Source organism: Anneissia japonica, unplaced genomic scaffold (genome assembly GCF_011630105.1).
Source record: "Anneissia japonica isolate Jap-2015-1 unplaced genomic scaffold, ASM1163010v1 scaffold287717_len1600092_cov198, whole genome shotgun sequence".
Lineage (NCBI taxonomy): Eukaryota > Metazoa > Echinodermata > Crinoidea > Comatulida > Comatulidae > Anneissia > Anneissia japonica.
In genome coordinates, this window is record NW_022755469.1 from 838,344 (window position 1) to 857,342 (window position 18,999).

The 18,999-nt window shown below is 34.4% G+C and overlaps 3 protein-coding genes across 10 annotated transcripts in view; 2 read left to right on the forward strand and 1 right to left on the reverse strand.

Annotated features, from left to right (window-relative positions):
- The window catches only part of LOC117123438 (splicing factor 3B subunit 3), a 13,605-nt gene extending 11,174 nt beyond the window's left edge, over window positions 1-2,431 (forward strand). The window contains exons 23-26 of the mRNA XM_033269343.1: window positions 37-279; window positions 823-927; window positions 1,393-1,488; window positions 1,750-2,431. Coding sequence (XP_033125234.1) covers window positions 37-279; window positions 823-927; window positions 1,393-1,488; window positions 1,750-1,794 — 489 coding nt within the window. The 3' untranslated portion in view covers window positions 1,795-2,431. The remainder of the gene's footprint in view (window positions 1-36; window positions 280-822; window positions 928-1,392; window positions 1,489-1,749) is intronic.
- LOC117123441 (mitochondrial import inner membrane translocase subunit Tim21-like) lies at window positions 2,328-5,812 on the reverse strand. Of its 4 annotated transcripts, none has more exons than XM_033269353.1 (7): window positions 5,743-5,812; window positions 4,918-5,221; window positions 4,431-4,493; window positions 3,960-4,057; window positions 3,678-3,751; window positions 3,443-3,542; window positions 2,328-3,033 (listed from the first exon to the last, which is right to left on the reverse strand). In XM_033269353.1, the coding sequence occupies exons 2-7, from the start codon at window positions 5,150-5,152 to the stop codon at window positions 2,938-2,940; spliced, it is 666 nt and encodes a 221-aa protein (XP_033125244.1). In that variant the 5' UTR covers window positions 5,153-5,221; window positions 5,743-5,812; the 3' UTR covers window positions 2,328-2,937. The 4 variants fall into 4 exon arrangements, with proteins under 4 accessions (XP_033125244.1, XP_033125240.1, XP_033125241.1 ...); XM_033269349.1 differs by having other exon boundaries at window positions 5,704-5,809; XM_033269350.1 differs by having other exon boundaries at window positions 5,692-5,794.
- Window positions 5,813-18,246, forward strand: LOC117123439 (solute carrier family 66 member 2-like). 5 transcript variants are annotated; one of them, XM_033269344.1, is made up of 6 exons: window positions 5,813-5,947; window positions 8,334-8,675; window positions 9,756-9,889; window positions 12,776-12,853; window positions 15,155-15,371; window positions 16,406-18,246. In XM_033269344.1, the coding sequence occupies exons 2-6, from the start codon at window positions 8,449-8,451 to the stop codon at window positions 16,611-16,613; spliced, it is 864 nt and encodes a 287-aa protein (XP_033125235.1). In that variant the 5' UTR covers window positions 5,813-5,947; window positions 8,334-8,448; the 3' UTR covers window positions 16,614-18,246. The 5 variants fall into 5 exon arrangements, with proteins under 5 accessions (XP_033125235.1, XP_033125239.1, XP_033125237.1 ...); XM_033269346.1 differs by having other exon boundaries at window positions 5,827-5,914; XM_033269345.1 differs by having other exon boundaries at window positions 5,881-6,019.
- Window positions 18,247-18,999: the final 753 nt, after the last annotated feature.

Below are 18,999 nucleotides of genomic sequence, written 5' to 3' on the forward strand. Positions count from 1 at the left end.
TAAGGTTGTCATTATTAATTAGATGATTAATTTCAGGTGAGACTACCTCCTAGCATCAATGATGACGTAGATGAGGATCCAACCGGTTCCAAAGCATTGTGGGATAGAGGCCTGTTGAACGGCGCATCCCAGAAGGCTGATGTGATTTGTAACTTCCACATTGGTGAAACCATCCTGTCCCTGCAAAAGTCCATCTTGATTCCTGGTGGATCCGAGTCGCTTGTGTACACCACTCTATCAGGAGCTATTGGAATTCTTGTGCCTTTCACATCACATGAGGTAATGATATTAAATACATTGAATATAATAAGAAGGTTAAATGTATGTACACTCTATGAATGCTAGTAAGAATTGATATTTTTTCATTTTGTCTACCATAATTTTATAAAATCATAGCAAAACTATCTGGTATAATATGCTGCAAAAACTCTCTAAAAATTATATATTATATGTAACTCTCAATAGGATACAGTTTGAAACAATTTAGATTTTTACTACAAAATACCTTAAATTGGTTACCAGCTAATTTAATGGTCTAGCCATGCGAAACCAAGCTTACTGGGACTTCTGAATTTGCATATTTAAAAATTATAGTGTTGAATATATAATGATGCAAATAAAATAAAATGAATGATTATTGCAAAGAATATAGGAACAGTGTTAAATGTACAAGTCTGTAGATTTATGGGCCTTTTTTACTGAAGAATAAGAAGGCTGAAATTCTACAGTACTTCAGGACTGTTATTGCAGGCCAGAACTCCTTGATTATAGAATTAAAGTTGTTTAAAATATAAAATGTTTTAATTTGTGTTTTTCTGACAGGATCACGACTTCTTCCAGCATCTGGAGATGCACATGAGGTCGGAGTACCCACCACTATGTGGCAGAGACCATCTATCATTTAGATCTTACTACTTTCCTATCAAAGTGAGTACTTCAGTAGCAATAACCGAAAGGTCCACTGATTAATTTTAGATAAGATAGTATAATACATACTCCGAGTATCGAAATACACGCCATCGTGTCGAGATTCAATATTTCGACATTAATTATGTCATCAGGAAGGAAAAATTATCCATAGCAATAATGTCACTTTATAGTTCTTACTACTGTACTTCCTTAAGAAAGTCAGTAACCTTTAGTAGAAATCATCTGTTTACCATTTCCTTATCAAAATGATTACCTCCGTAGGAATTCCTAACAGAGTCAGTATTAAAGTAGAGATCACCTTTAATTTAAGTATTATTACTTTTTGTTATCACAGCACATTGTCAATTGTAAACTTAAGTGTGTAAAGTTTGTCTTTGAAATTCTACCAGCTCATAATACCAACAACACTTGAAATGATGTGTATTTTTAATATTCTTCTATTTGTTGTGCTTCATTCTTTAGAGTGTCATTGATGGTGACCTTTGCGAGCAGTTCAGTTCAATGGATCCGGCGAAGCAACGAAGCGTGGCAGAAGAATTGGAACGCACACCAGCTGAGGTAGGTTTATCCTGGTTTTATGAATGCTGGTGGTTATGCTAATGAGCTTGATGAATATTGATGACTTTATTAATTGCTTGGTTCCTGTAGTCCACCTCACAAATTAAAAGAATTGATCTATACATACTATGTATTTTTGATATATAAAATTTGCCTGAATTAATAATTAATAGCTTCTTGGCAAGTAATATGTCCATGATTATTATTACTTTATGCAAATGAGATGATGCTAACCTGCTAATGTTATATTCGTTTCCATAGGTATCAAAGAAACTTGAGGATATCAGGACACGCTATGCCTTCTAGTTGCTGATCTTGTTCGAGAAAAAAGACCAAAATGGATTGTGGCTTGCTTAGCAATATGAATATTATGCTATTCGGTTTTTTTTTAATCGAAAGCAATAATTAAGTTGTAAATAATATTAACATAAATCAATGAGAATCTTGCGCTGCACAACAAGTTTTGGTTGTCAAATTGAATCCAGGTTATTGTAGTAGATGAAATGTTGTAGTAGATGAAATGTGTGGGGACTGTTTTTATTGTAATTTTGGCAGTTGTTTTGAGGCAAGGTGTGGGATGCTAGCTTAATAACAATTTTTCAGAGCAAAAAAATAAACTCAAGTGGTTAAAAATCATGTGATGCTTAGCCTAGGCCTGAAATACCACCTCATTCCTTCAGCTAGGTTGCCCTCTCCACTAACCCATGTCAATAGTTTTAGATATGCTGCCGTGGGAATTTTTTTCCACTGAACTATGTACAGTATTGTAGAGCAATTATGTTGGTAGGGATTTCTAAAAAAAAAATCAAAACAAATTACAATACACTTTTTACAATACATTAGCCATTGAATATTTCTAATTTATTGTCATTCAAAAATATGTAAAAGCTACATAAATTGGAAAAGTCTCTTTTTTTAAAAATAAAAAGTTTGAGTACTGTAATTACATTGTCTGATTAGTGAAACTGTTCTCCAACAATAATAACAGGTTATCATTTTACTGTATATCAATTTCTCGCCTACAGTTGAATACTGAAAGTGAAATATAGACAACTTAGTTTTACAAATTGATGCCTGCTGTTCTCGAGATCAACTTGTACATCAGCAAAACTAATGACTCCTAGGTTAACTGCTGTGAAGGGTAGTGCTATTAAACAAGTATCCTGTACAGGGACACAATAATATCTCAATTATTATGAACCAAGGTGAACAGTCTGTACTGCATTAACTGCTATCAACATTGAACATGCCCTGTAGTGGGGGTCACAATCCATATGAGCCTAGCCCCTCTGAGTGTGAGCACATCAAATGCTATCAACATTGTATGCACTCTGTTGAGGAGTACACAATCCATAGTCAATTTCAATATAAATTTAATTTAACCTAGCACCCCTTTGAGGTGTGCACCATCACAGCACACAAACTGCTATGTACCCAACACCACTGTTCTCAAGCTTGGTTTTGGCTTTCTATGATGATTCTCTGCTGTGGATAGCCATCTAGATCTATGTACATATAGTTATACTCCAGATTCCCATTTGAAACCTAAAAAATAATACAAATCAAGACAAGGAAGCATTTACCGAAGATGTTTATCATAAAGAAAGAAACAAGATATGCATCATGGCTGAGGCGATAACAGACTTGACAACAAGTGAATGGGAAGCAGGAAACAAGATGGCTGATGAGTGAAAGGGTACTTCAATCCAGTAAACTTATTTATTACAGTGTTAGCGTGGGTCCAGAAGGCATATTTACAGGCTGTAAGTTTCATTTTGGGGGCAACTAGATGTGCCTGTTCTTAAAATTTGCTTCAACCATGGCAAGATTAATGTGGGTGTGAAACTCTCGCCAAGGACCTTGGATCCCTTTCCGGACCCCTTGTTAGGGAGTATCTGGTATTGTCAATGAGACGATTTTCATAGTACTCGCTTTTCCAATTATGTAGACCTACCTGTTCAACTTGAAGATGTACTGTGCCTTTCCTTTTGCTGCCCTCTATATAAAATTTCATCCTCATGTATTGAGATCCATTTTTTGTGTAAATCACGTGACTGCAATAAGGATATCAAAGTTTATATTATAAGGATCATAAAAATAATACTGCAATAATGCGCTATATATCTATCTAGCAACCAATTCTGGGATGCGGAAAATTATATTTCCTGCTAACTGAATACTGTATTTACCTTACATGCTTCCGTCTTCCTCTTCTGTCCATTTCGCCATATCCTTTTATAGGCTCTCCTATGGCTTCCATAACCTACATACACATGCACACAACTTATTTAGCATTGTACTGTATAATGAAATAGATTTTAGCATAAAACCAGAACCATATAATGTATTTATCACACTTAATTATTGGCTATATTATTGGTAGGAAATAATGAAAGTATAACAAAATAATTTAAATAAAACGGAAAAAGGTGAGAGCATCTTGATTATGGGAATTAATTAACTGACCTCACCTCATAATTTTTTTTACATAATTTCAAACTTCTTGTAAAAACCGAATTTGGGCTTTTTGAATCCATCAACTCTTGGCCAACAGTATAAAACATTGCAACTGAAACAAAGCACCAAATAAAAATATGCATCATTTGCCTTATTAAAATATACACTAACTAATGTGTATATGTATAAGAAACAATATTAAAATATATTATATAATACAATTGATGGAACATATATTTTACATACTGGGACCTCTTTTTAATAATACTGTATATAGTTTATAACTTTATAATTTTAGTTTATGGTTTATTTTCTTCTCATATGTTGTTGTTGAGCACTTCAATGTTGTGACAATATAAATCCAGAATTATTATCATTATTACATAAACCAGGCCATTTAAGAATAAATATGATCCATAAATTACTATCTATTGTAAAGAAAAATAAACATTTTGCTCAAGAAATATATGGAACACAAAACTAACCTAACAAAACAGCTCCTACCACAACCACAGCTATGTATGTGACATCTTTACTTGCCTGGGCCACTATAAGTAGAAGATAATAGAAACATCAATCAACATCAATAACATCTATGTGACCTCATGTCTAATAATATATTTTTTATTTATTTATTTTTTTTTGTTTTAATATATTTGACGTCGCTCATAAAACTTTATCTATCTAATGTATGCTGTCCAAACGAAATGCTTTAAGAATGATAAGAGGTTAAAACATTATAATAAGCACAGTAGTGACGGCATCAGCAGGGGTTCAAAGGGGAGGGGGTGGGGGAGGTCTGAATCCATTCATTTTATGAATGCCATTCCCACGCATCTAGATGTCCCTATTCTTCAAATGTGCTACCAAAGGGTGGTGATGGGCGTGATGACCCCTATCATGGACTTTAAACATCTTGTTGGTTGGGGTCCTTGGAAAACTGAATTTCTATAAAAAATATCATATGTTAACCTTTCTGTCCAAGCTGAACTTGATGAGTATTTTTAGTTTTTGCTGCCACAACATCCTTCCTCTTGTTTGAAGCTGATGCCATCCACCGACACACATCTTTACCAACACATTTACTTCTTCCTAGTCCTTTGCCACCGGAGCAATTGGTAATTGAAAAGATGCATCTTATTTGGTGTCCATTAGAATGTAAAATTTGATAGCCAAGTCTTCTTGCTAAACCACTCAATTTATACATTTGCACAATTATTTGTTTTGCACTGTGATCCAAAAGTGCTCACTTCGTTGATAACATATCTAGAGCAGGCTAGTGACACAAATGAAAAAACATAATAATGTCAGTTCGAGTCAAAAGATAAGATAAACTTTGCCATCACATACTCAAAATAGCCTTGGTAAAATTATTGCTAATTAAACCTGAACCAAAATTTTGATTATTGCGGTCCCAGAAATGATGGTCTGAAGCGCCCACACCCGGGTATGGCTAGCTCTATTCTACTTGAACTACATCCATTTCATTTATGATTTAGGGGAAAACCTAAAGGTATGAGGTCTAGGCTGTCCACACTCAGCATGATAGGGAGGTATGAACATCAGCGACACGATGCAGGCTCCTTTCGTCCGTGTGCAGACTTAGCCGCCGAGGCTGGCCTAGACCACACTCGATTGCTCACACTGTCTCATGTCTGATTACCACCTCCTTGGTTTGATACATACAGAGTACAGTTCCGAAAGCCTGGCTCCCTTACTTAAAAAAACAAAGCATACCTAACCTACCTAATAACCTACCCAAAAAAACAAAAACAAAAAAACAACACACAAGCAAACCTCTTACAAACAAGAGGCCCAGGGGCGAACTTCGTATTGAGTAACGTCTCAATGTCGTAGGTCAAATATATTCTAGCAGACGCCGGAAGGTCAGTTGGAGGGTCTTCGGTGATTGAAAGTTCAGACTTTGTGGTGGCACCGCAAAAACGTAGGCCTAGCTTAGGTTGACAAGGTGTGCGAAGTCCAGCAAGCTGCATTTGATTTGGTGACATAATTTTATATAAATTAATTTTATTAAGCTTAACAATACGAAGATAAACAGATTTTTCTATTATTAGTAATTACAGTTATAGCTAGGCCTACCTAGGGTCTAGTTAGTATAGGCTAGTAGTAGTAGGCCATTTGCCTCGCTCGAGTCGGGGTTGGACACTGGAAAAGCACCACAACACAATAAATTAATAGGAAGTGGTTATTCGCACGGTAGACCGTGCGAATAAGCTCTTATTAGGAGTCTTATTCGCACGGTAGACCTAGACAATCAGCATTTGACGTTTCATGACGTCTAAAACCGTGCGAATAAGTTCTTATTCCCAATCAATTAGCATGGTACATCGTGAATTAACAATATTTAACATGGTATCGTCTCAAAAGGTTGAATGACCTAAATATTTTACGAGAAACTTACTTAATTTGTTACGAGAATACCTAATCGAACCGAAATACCTTTTCAGATATACAAACACTACCATGCAAATAGTAAATAATACATTATTCGCACGGTAGACGTAGCCAATCAGCATCGTAGAATGTACTAACACTGTCTTCAAAAAAAGCGCCAATAAAAGCTTTCTTCTTTGTTTGGCTTCTGATAGTGTTCACAATCACAAAAACAGCCATGAAAGCCTGATGATGTCAATGAAGGTCAGTCAGGCATTTAGTGACTATGTACAATTCATTTGTTGATTTCATTAAAGAAATTTCAGGACGAAAATAACCTTGTTGTAGAGTACTGTACATACAACAATCTTTCGACAATTATCACAGCTCCCTGTGGTCTCTGAGCGCTATGTGCTTTGTGTATATAATTAGGCCTACAATCAATGTATCCAGTAGCATTTCAAAAACACTCCCACACATTGGAAAAGGTCCAAAAGGCAGTGAAGAATGTACATCAATAAAGCTTATTTTCAAGTACAGTATATGGTACATATATTCGGTGGCGGATCCAGGATTTGTTATGGTAGAGAGGGATTAGGAGAGACTTTTAGAGGTGGGCTAAGTGCAGCAATTTAATATTTTTGAATGGAACAAAAATCAATGTCACTACTAGGCCCTATGGTAAGGGACTATAATACCACCAGTACATACTCCACAAAGGCTTTTTTCATGGCAATTTCTCAAGGATAGCTTAAGAAAAGAGTAAAGGTCTGCAGACACACAATGCTAAGCTAGAACCTATTGCACTTCAGTTAGGGTTATCAAATCGACTGTCTGTGCTGTGCCCAACTCATACGGTATACGGCTGTCATACCGTGTGAATAAGTTCTTATTCCTAATTTGCACGGTACTGTGCGAATAACCTCTTCCAAATTAATAATCATTCCAACCAGTAGGGCCTAGGTCCTTGATCTTCTTGATTGATAATTGATTAGCTCCAATTGGAACAACACTCAATTTGAGGTAGAGGTCGTGAGAGGAGACTTAGGGCCTAGTCCTATTAATATTATCATTAATATAATATATAAATCATTAATTAGACCTACTTTAGAATATTGTGCTACTGCATGGTTAGCACATAATAAGGAAGATGTTCAAGCTCTTGAAAAGGTTCAAAGAAGATCATTAAAATTAGCCCCCCCTTTACAAAACATATCTTATGAAGAAAGATTACGAGTAACAAAACTAAATACTTTAGAGTATAGGAGAGAGCGTGCATGCTTATTGCAGCTTTTTAGAATGATGAAAGGCTTTGACAATGTAAATCCAAATGATTATTTTGTTTTTATAAAGGACTCAATAACTAGAGGTCACAAGTTTAAGATTGCAAAACAGCATACTAAGACTATGCACAGAAAAAACTTTTTTCGTATTATATTATCGAAAAGTGGAATTCACTACCTAGTGAAATAATTAATGCCTCAACATTAAATGAATTTAAATCCAAGCTGGAAAAGTATTTTAAACCTCACTCTGCAAGACTACAAGCACCTTAATCCTCACTCTGCGAAGTGTCAAGCCCTCTGTAGTAATAGTTATAGTGAAGAAATAGTCAAATAAGTGGAAGCTTTAGAAGATACAAATCATCAAGTAAGAATCAAGTAAGAATAGATAATACAGGCTAATTCATAGTGTCCTAGACTAAACTTGAGTGGCCACGTCCTTCCCCCCTCCTTTTTCATTGCTAGTAATAGACCAGGGCTAAATAATTTTTTTTAACGCCGTCTCTAGGGATACAGAACAGTACCATATTTTAACTTCCATTTGCTAATTAAAGGTACGGTAAATAGTTGCCATTGCCCAATGAAGTTTAAAAAGTTATATAATATTTAACACTTATGAACGATTTCAGTAGAATTTGAGTCGGATATACTGTGGCTTGTCTCTAGTCATTCATTATACCTGATTATTAACATTCATATGTTTTATTTCAGATCAACATAAAAGATGTTTGAGGTACTAAAAAATGACTGTCATCATAGTTGATACAGCACAACTATTGGACTTTTTTTACAAACAAAATTTGTGAACTGAATCAAATCTGGTAAAATGGATATGATGATCTACAAAGTATTTCTAAACCTCCACCAGTCACTGCCTGAGTTGACCTTGGCTAATCTAGTTTCATGGATTGCGTCGGCAAGTATGATGTTCGGAGGAATAGTGCCTTATATCCCACAATACTTAGAAATTAGAAAGACAGATAATGCTGATGGATTCTCAACATATGTCTGCTTGGCTTTGATATTAGCAAATTTATTAAGGATTCTATTTTGGTAAGTTGAATAATTATGTCAACTATTTTAAGTATATTTTTGTATAAAGGGGACCTCTATGGAAACAATCCTTTGTATCTGCTGCTTTCCATTTTAAAATTGCTTGTTATTGTTATTGTTTTAATAATTATTAATTGGTTTAACCTGAAAGCCAAGGACATGAAAAAGGCAGGAAGCTCAATAACTGCTCATGAATAGGTTTGAAGTAGTTTTCTGCAGCAGGAACAGTTTGCCTTTGATCCTTCGCTGTGCATTTTGCTTATTTCCTTGAGCAATGCACTTTATCTGCATTGCTTCTCTCCACCCAGGAGTATAAATGGGTACCTGGTGGGGTTGCCTGCTCCTGTACTGATTACAGCAGCAACACTTAAGCATGTAGACCCAATGACCGAGGTCAAAAGAAAGGTGCTATATAAATAAATGAATAATAATAATAATTTAATAATAATAATAATAATAATAATTTAAAGTGGCATATCTCATCACATGACAAATATACACACAAATGCTTTACGTAAATTAAGTCTCATTGTGAGTCTTGGGGACTGGAATTGTTTTTTTTTTTTTTATCACATCACGTATATTAAAGATGTACTGTCCCTTGCAAAAAACAAAAAAAAATCATAAAAATCATTTTTGAAATTTACTTTCCCATTTTGAAGTAACATAAAAATTATCAACTTGAACATAGAAATTAGTGTATTTAAAAAATGCTTACTCATAAAAACCATCATTTTACAGGGAAAAAATGATAGAAACACTTTCAGTCACTGGAAGTGTTTTATTATCTTTATTATAATTATCCAGTTTAAAAATAAGGGAACACATCTTTTTAATTTAATAATTTCTATGCTCAAGTTAATAATTTATATGTTACTGCAAAATGAGTAAGTTAATTTAAAAATTATTTTTTATAATTTTGGTCATTTTCAAGGACATCTTTAAGAAAACAAATATAGGTTACTGTACTTTTTTTTTTTGAAGTGCGATTTTGTGTGGGACCTGCAAAAATAGCCGAGGGACAAGGAACATACATCAAGTTTTAAAGATTTAATTAAATTTTTTTCTTATTTTGATCAGGTTTGGTCATCCATTTGAGTTTCCATTACTAGCACAGAGTGTCATAATGTTGGCCACTATGCTAGTGATGCTACAGTTATGTACAAAAGTTAAAGCAATACAAGAAATATCAACAAGGAAGAGGAAGTTCAGTGGTGAGTAGATTGCAATCAAACTTACATTAGCAACTACTTTTCCCTGAGGCAGGCACACTCTGTGTTGACTGAGCGTGATTCCACAGTGGCGATGCGCGTCCGACAGATCATTTTAATGATAATCCAATCAGACTGGCTCTGAAAGTCATCAGGGGCATCGCATCATTAAGCGCTGACACAAAGACCAGAGATGGAATCATGGGAAGAACATTGGTGAATGCATTGTGTGCCCGCTTTAGAATCCTGGATGTACAAGTATAAAGAGTAGATCAATCAATTGATGAATCTGTAAAACCAATAATTACTGGTAGTTGATGCACATTGATGATTTTCTTCTTTGATATCTGACTGCTAGGTTGACCGTATGTACCAGGGGTGTATTTAGGGGGTGCCTCCTTTTGGAAAGTTAAAAAAAAAAATAGAAAAAAAATAAGAAAAAATGGATTGCCTGAAGCACCTCAGAGGTTATTTTAATGTAGTGTTGTCTCGATCAGCCCCATTTTTAGCCCCATTTTTGGCCCCCCTCCCCTTTTGGATATCTCTGGATCCACCCCATTGTACCGGTCTCTTCTTTTATTACTTGTTCTTGTTGATTTATTTGCCCCTTTTTTTAGACAAAATCTGTGATATCGCACAGTCTTACGGAATTTATACCAGCAGGGTTTTCTGTTTCAGGAAGGTATACCGTATAACATGCCACCACAAACCCTAGTAATGTTACGACAATATTTGATACATACGATATACACTGTACTCTTTATTGTCGAAATAAACTTTTGTTCCATTTATGATATGTTTTTCATTGCATACTTGAGTTAAAACAATGACATAAATATCAAAGAAACCATCTTAATTGGTTCTGACTTGTTCTAGACATTTTCCCACTATATTTCCCCTTGTGTACAGTAGTCATGCATGTTAAATTATAACATGATACTCAACTCTGCATTCATGGCAGTTTATTATGATAATTATAGTCCCGTATAGAAATATGTGTTTAACACATTGGCTCCCAGTGCCAGCAATGAGTATACTCGTCCCACGTGGTCTTGCTGAGGGCGCCAGAGATGACTATACTCGTCAAAATCAGGGTAACATGCTAGCGTTTATTACTTCCTTGGTATACATCGTAGAACCACAGACTTATCGAGTGGTAGTTTGGGGAAGATATCCCTAGACAATTACATGTAAATGACGTATGTATGTCTGTTGTGTCGAGCGGCACAATTGGGGGTGCCCATTTAACATATACCAACCCATGCAAAAAGTGGATGAGAAAACTTGCATTTGGCGTAGTCATTAAATAGTGCTGTCACAATATTTTCCTGCCAATTTATTAGACACATCATTTTGATGATATATGACTAGATAAAATTTCAAAAAAGTATGTTTGTACATGTAAACTTGTTTTGGCACACAGGAACGAACCTTAAAAAAGGTCTGGCAGTCAACGTGTTAAAACTGATGAAGAAAAACCAATGATAAAAAAAAATAGTTTCTCTGACATATATTTGTGACTTTTCCATATATGGGCATGATGATGTCTTGTCACACCCATAGTATGATAATTACATGTACTGTATTTGTCACATAAAGCATGTTAGTGTGGACAAAGGTTAAAAGACTACATTGTAGAGGGCTAGCAATTTTGGTAGAATTTCAACTTAACTTCATCATTCAATTCCTGTGGTTTTACTTTTGAAATTGATTTTCTTTGCCGTCTTTATCTTATTTTATTCATCATTTCTTTTCTGTTTTGTGTTAATCTTTTTTGATTTCTTAAATATAGCTTGCATGCTGATTACATTCATTTTTTTTTCTTGGGGGGGTGGGGTGGGTGAGGGATTATATGGCCTAACCTGTTTAACCTGTTGTATGTATCTATTATCTTTACTGTATGTCGTATGCTGTTATGGGCAACATTGTTGCCGTTGGAATAAAATAAAATTTTAAACAAAATTTAAAGATATTGGAAATTTTGTGGAAGCTTGTGAGAACACATCAAAAAGCAAATCTTGATTATAAAGTGATGTCACTGATAATGTTTTTGCTAAGCTCTATTAGGGGTCATCCATTTTCTTCACCAATTTTAAGTAAATACAAAACATACTATTTTCTGTACATCCTCTCCCTTCCCCCCCCCCCAAAAAAAACAATCATATAAAATGATATTTTGTTTGTTTTCCTGATTGTCTCATTTTCATAGAAGAATACATAAAATGTTGTCCCTCTTTTCCCCAACATGTGTTTTTACTCATGTGAAAATGATAAAAAGAATGGATAACCTTTTAGGGTAGATAAATGGTAGTTGTATAAACTCTAGAATATAATTCAGCTGTTAATAATCAATTTTTCAAGGGACCATCTTCTCCTAGTGCTTATTCTGAAGCATAAAATGTTTTTAACAGCCAACATACAGTATATAGACAGAAAGCTGTCTGTATTGAGATGCTTGATTACATGTTGCAATACAATATTGTTCTTGTTAAGTTTTGGTTAGTATATTGATATTAATTGTATTATTATTGTTGCTGTTTTATCACAATACACAATATTATCACCAAATTATTGTTATTATCAGATATATTTATTATTATTATTATTATTATTGTTTTATTATTATTAATATTACTGCTGTTATTACCATATTAAATCATCAGTGAGTATATGATTATTATTGTCTTATTACAGTACTGTATTCCTATAAAGTTAAAATCCAATTGGGCTATATTTAGTTGGGTAGAGGTTTCTTTATTATTCTTTTTCTTATTATTATAAATATTATTATTTTTATTATTATTATAATTCTTATTACTAGCTGTGGTGTTGGAGTAGTTGGCTATCTGCTTGCCTCCTCAACTTGATAACTTTCCCTTTGTACTACAGATTCTCATGACGATCCTTTAAAGACTTCCTCCTCTTCTTGCAAGCTTGTAAAACCTTTTAAAAGGAAAGCTTTTACTGGTAGGTACTGCACTCAGTTCTGACTACCGTCAGCCTCGTCAGTAGATCCCAAAATGCATTGCTTGCTTGCTATTCTATTTTGTTGCTAAACTATATGGGCGTTCAATCTGCTGAGGTTTATTTTGTCTTAATTTAAAGGGATTTACATGTGTTGTTGACATACTTAATATTTTGTTGCATTTTACAAGCCCTTAATAATGCCTGTTAATTGTGTGGTTGCCTATTAGAAATTGGAAACTTGTGTTTACTATTCTAGGCCTAGATTTAAGGATACTAGAAGAGCTCAATCATGAGTTTTTTCATCTATGTTCCTGGTCAGTTCCATCATTTCTCTCCTTGTATTTCAGCTGGAGGGCTGACATGCAAGTACAGAATAATTAGCACTCAGTCTGTAGGTCCTGTGAGGTGTTATATAATTACAGTATATTATATCACCAAACCATGTTGTGTAAACCATTGTAAAACATAGAAAATAGAGTACTGTTTTGTGTTAGATCAAAAATCTGTTTTCATATTTCATTCCCATTGATACTGTAAAAAAGTTTGCTTATAGAAAGTGTCACTTAAAATGTCCTGCTGGTTGCTGGTTGTTGAAGTTGTAGTTAGCTTGTTGATTTTTGTTTACGTCATCAATGTGATTCACATAGCGTAGATCAGGGGTGGGCATAAAAATCCAAAGTGAATTTTTTATTTGACATTGACGGCGCGCACCAAATTTTGATGGTTCCCGTCTGCTTCCAGTAACCTTCATGCACTGCTTTTATACCACTTTATTCTGAGTTCAATTATTACTTTTTACAGATGATTGGTGTTGGGCGGTAAACAACAAGGTGTTTTCTAGCCAAAGGTGGTTGGCGGACTGCACGCATAGGGTTTTTAATTAATCTTAGCGGACGGCAAAAAATCACTATTGGGCCTGCACTTTGCCCACCTGCGGCATAGATTAGCATACTCTGAGCACACTCTGAGCTTTTAATCTCTCTTCACACTATAAAGTTTTATGTGACAAATGTGTTTGATTTGCCCATATACTGTATGGCCATGATGATGTCTTTTTGGCCAAATAGAAAAAAAAAGCATGTTTCTCTGCCCCTGTTGCATTTTTTTTCCCCACAGCCTTTTCTCTTTTTTATTTATGATAAGCAAAACTCCCAAAAAATTCAGCAAAAATATTCATAAGCAGTGGGTATCAATTGGTATACAATGGTGCGTGTATTGTAGCAATTCTAACAAATAGGAGCGTCGATGTTCAGTGAATGATGTCAAAGTTTAAAAGTAATTATAATTGCAAGAGTGCGCCCTACACTGCGGTATTACAGAATTTGCACGCAGAGATCGCGGATCACGTTACCTTGTTATTATAAGATCTTTGTTACTGAAGTTTAATCTGACTAGGATATGAATGATTGATTTAATGCTTAACTGTATGCATTATAGATGTTGTTTGTATTAGCATAAGAATTGTCTATTCTTTTATAACTGATATCAATATTACTGATTTCTGTTTGTAGAATAATTGCATTTGATAAACTTAAAGTTTACATTCTTTCTCCTTTGCCAATAATACTGGTTGCTGGCATACTGACAAACTTAAATTTTGTTTTTTATCCCTTGTTATTAATTTGCAAGTAGATTTGCATCAAATTTTGATTTTAATTTACTAAATGACAAAGCAGCTTCTGAAGTCTGATGGCCCTTAATATTTGTATGTATGTATGTATGTATGTATGTATGTCTAGAAATCTTTAAATGGGGGTGCTGATGGGAGGGGCACGAAGGTGTGGTGTGTGGGGGGGGGCTCGATGATGAGTTGAGGGGCGCTAATTTGCAAAATAAGGTGATTTTTAACTACTTGACCATGATTTTAGGGGGCCCACTGGGGGGACACGAGTAATTTTTGGAGGGGTGCGCACCTCTAGATACGCCACTGTGTGTGTGATAAACGTGTAACATCTGATCTTTCCATGATTCATTGGCTAGCGATGTAGTGCGTATACTCTGTCCACACTATCAAATTTTCTTTGACATAAACATTGTTGTATGCCCATATATAGTCACACTGTGCCTATATATGACCATATTTAGGCATGTCACATGTTTTTGTCAACTAAAATTTGATAGTGTGGACATTGCTTTAAATTTAAACCAAGTCAAGGTAAACTTATATTCATCCATCTACACTTGTTAAAAATGTAATTATCCTGACCATTCCATCCTTGATTGACTGATGAATCTTTTGCCTTTAATTTATTTCCTATTTTAAGTTTCTAAAAATTGTTTCTCGTTGTTTTTAACTTGTAGATTTTGATGCAAGGTATTTTTGGCAGTGGAGTCGCTTTATAGATTATCTACTATTCCTGTCTCTATTCGCTGTTACCAGTGCTGTAATAAACTACTTATTAATTAGCTTTGTTGTGTATGTTGAGATGATAGGATTCCTGGCTGTGTTTACCGAAGCAATGCTCGGTTCCCCTCAGTTCTACAGAAACTTCCAAAATAAATCAACACAGGGAATGAGGTAAGCATCTTTTATTCAAATATTTTGAAATGCAACATCATCATAGCGCCACTGAACATTGTATTCTGCTGTGGATATTGGCATTTAAAGCAACGTTGATTAAAAAACAACAGTGTTGAGAATATACCAAATTTAGGGTCATAATTTTGAACTACAAAAATCTAGTATAAATACAATTTATAATCTCAACAGCTGCATCCACCATTACGTTTAATTTTCTACTAAAGCAAATGTTAAAGGAGTGTTCAATAATTCAATAAATCAAACACAACCATATTTATTTAATTGCCAGCAGATATGGTACTGAAATTAACCTTAACTTCTATACTGTAAAGCTTCAAATAGAAGCCCTGAATTTTCTTTTTTTTTGTTTTTTTTTGTGACCTTTGGATGGACTTCTTTTCGAGATAGGATTCTTTTTGAGGCTACTTTTGCAAAGTAACTAGGGGGCTTTTTTTCAATAATGAATGCTGTAAATTTTTAGAATTATTACTTTATAACAATAAACAGGGCCACTGTAACATCAGTTTGTATCATGGAGTGTATTAACTGGCATTAAATCAACTAAAGCTACTGTATAAATCAAGCATATTTTTAATTATTTTGTTTGTTTAAAATTCATGTACAGTGTATGTACTGTACTATCTCAAAAAGAAGCCTATGCTATTTTAAAAAGAAGTCCATGAGCTTCACTTTTTGAGATAGGCCTCTTTTCGAGGCTATTTTTGCAATTAAGAGAAGGCTTCAATTCGAGATGAGCTTCTTTTTGAGATTTTATGGTAGTTTGTTACAATTCATAAAAATAGTACTTCTTAATAAGTGCCAGTTTGTGTATCATTGTTATTATCTAATAAGATTATTATCATTTCTTGTACTGAAAGTGATCTAAATTTAAACTCTCAGCTGTAACTTGCCAGTTTTTTTAGCCTCTCTGTTTCAATTACAATTTTTTACTTAAAGGACTTCGTTACAGTGTTTATCATTATATACTTTAATAGTTCTCTGAAGTTAAACTTCATTTATGTTTTTCATAGTGTGCAGATGGTATGTTGCTGGTTATCTGGGGATATGTTTAAAACCGGCTATTTTATTGTCAACGAAGCTCCGATGCAGTTCTGGGTGTGTGGAGTACTCCAAGTATCCATTGATATAGCTATCCTCCTCCAAGTCTACTGCTATCGTGGCCAACAACCAAGGCGGTCCAAAGTTGCACCAACACCCTCGTCTGATCATATTTCATAGTATAGTGCAAACTGAAATTATTGGGTACATTAATTTGTGGTAAAAAAGAACATTTTGAAAGATATTCTTCCTGTTTTTCTTTATATCAACAGATATTTATTTTGGATATAGGGGTGTATTTTAAAACTAATAACTCCTAACAATGCAAGTAGTGTATACAGTATACTGTAACAAAAATTTTACTGCAGCCAGGTAGTTTTTAAAAATATTTATGCTCATTATTAGTTAGTTTGGAGGAATTGCTTTCTAGGGATTTGATTTAATGAGCTTTCTTATCACATTTTATTGTATTTTGCTGCGTGTGATGATGTCCATGGTCAGCTAACAAAGGGAGGCAATAATAAAGTAGAAAAAATATGCAAACATTCTGAAGTTGCTGGAAATGTGTTAGTTTTTGGTAGATTTTTGCTTGATCCTTGGAGTGTGGGAGAACCTTTCTAAGAGACTCCAAATTTGAGGCTGGCCGTCCCAAAACCAGTGTACTGTTACTATATTATGTTAAATAGTGTAATTAGCATGATAATGTGCCAAGACCACTTTTGAAACCGGGATTTCCATGGTTTTAGCAGCTTGGTCTCTAATAAGAATAATAAAGATAAGACATTAGCTAATAAGTATGGGACCACAGAAAAGTGTACTTTAGTACAGTGGCGAAGCGAACGGGACAGGTCAAGCCTGACAGAGCTCGTCGGCAGTCAGACTAAAAAAATATATAAAAATAGGCCCACGCCAAGCCAACACATGTCTGTCACAATCAGAGAGTGTCATTTCTGGCCACCCAGATGTTCCTACCGTATTCTTCAAAAAATCTTATTTGGGAGGGGGAAGACCCTCTCAAACCCTTCCCCCAGCTCGGGCCTACGAGCCCAAGTACCCCCTGTTAGACAGCTCAGCCCCCCCAGAAAATATATCCTAGAGCCGTCACTGCTTTAGTACAGAGAAGTAATAGATAACTCATGACCTATCATTTTCAGTGGGGGATCCAGGAATTGAAATAGAGGGCACCCAGTGAAGGACTTTCACAGATGGAGGGTATATGCTACTCCAGCCCCACGATGTGATTATGGTGTCTCTAGACGGTTGGAAATGGCATTCTTAGCATCAAAATTTGTGTAGAATTTTCTATTATTTTCTATTTTTCTCAACATTTTTTTTATTATTTTGAAAAATTTAGAGGGGCCCCGGGCCGGCTTCTCCCTCCCACTGAATCCGCCACTGATTTTAAAGCTCATTATGTGGAGAATGAGAATATATTAAAAAGTCAATATTCATTTTTGGTGACTGATGCTGGATTTGGGATGGCAAACCTCAATTGTTTTTATTGTATTTGTTGATAAATATGTATCTCATATGAATAGATACATTTATTTCAATTAATATTGTATTCATATTATAATGTGTGTATTGATAATGTTTTAATTTAATGTGGAAATATAAATATATATTTAGTGATAAGACATTTTAGAAGTAAAATAAATTATTGATTAGAAGAATGTACAGTAAGCACTGACAACAATTAATAATAATATTGAATAACTAATGCTTATAATATGTGGCAAAGACTAGCCAAACCAGTCACTCGTCGCAAATCATGTTTCAGAGAAAATGGCCAAAACATGCTGGAATGTCAAATTTTTAAAAATCTATTTTATTGCACTAAACTAACCTTTATGTATCTACACATCATTCTATGCTGTTATTTTCCCCATTTTCAATGTTAAAACAACACTTTTTAAGGATTTAAAGATAGTTTCTGCATGAGAAATGCCTGAAATCATAAACTTTGACGGTTAATTTTTCATATATTGTTCTTTAAACAGCTGTGTGGTTAAACGCTTGTAACTTCATGAGGAAATGTCGGATTTGAATGATTTTTTTACCATTTTATAGCTATTATTTTACTCTCTAAGCCTGTATTAATAACTCAAAATTGATTTTTGCGACGAGTGACTGGTTTGGCTTGTCTTTGCCACATATGATGATATTGTTATTATTATTAATTTATAATTATTATTACTAATACAATGTGTATGTATTAACTGTAATCAGTGTTCAGTGCAAATGAATTAAGCTGAAGAGTTTCCACTAAGTGTGTTTATACTTACTTTTTATGATCTGAATCAATAACGAACATTCCATTAAAATTGAGATGAAAGTCTGCCTAAACATATGCTTTATAGGTGAGCTAACAAACATGTAAAAAAAAAACCAGATGCTTAAATAATACCATTCGAATAAACTTTAATTGAACTTTATTTCCTTAGTGAGAAGTCTGTAAATTAAAAAATAAGGTTGGGGGATGTTGTTGGGGGAGGGGGAGGTGAAAATTATTTTATCTGTGCTTCATTTGGTATAATTTGAAAGACTATAATCATCCTGCTGTACT

What these genes read in the sequence shown, in the direction of transcription:
- LOC117123441 (XM_033269353.1), bottom strand. Translation starts at nt 5,152, where the DNA reads ATGTATAAATTGAGTGGTTTAGCAAGAAGACTTGGCTATCAAATTTTA. An exon ending in AGTTCAGCTTGGACAGAAAG is followed by an intron (nt 4,494 to 4,917) that starts GTTAACATATGA and finishes TTCTACTTATAG; the next exon opens with TGGCCCAGGCAAGTAAAGAT. An exon ending in GGTAGGAGCTGTTTTGTTAG is followed by an intron (nt 4,058 to 4,430) that starts GTTAGTTTTGTG and finishes GCTTTGTTTCAG; the next exon opens with TTGCAATGTTTTATACTGTT.
- LOC117123439 (XM_033269344.1), top strand. Translation starts at nt 8,449, where the DNA reads ATGGATATGATGATCTACAAAGTATTTCTAAACCTCCACCAGTCACTG. An exon ending in AAGGAAGAGGAAGTTCAGTG is followed by an intron (nt 9,890 to 12,775) that starts GTGAGTAGATTG and finishes TTTGTACTACAG; the next exon opens with ATTCTCATGACGATCCTTTA. An exon ending in AAATCAACACAGGGAATGAG is followed by an intron (nt 15,372 to 16,405) that starts GTAAGCATCTTT and finishes TGTTTTTCATAG; the next exon opens with TGTGCAGATGGTATGTTGCT.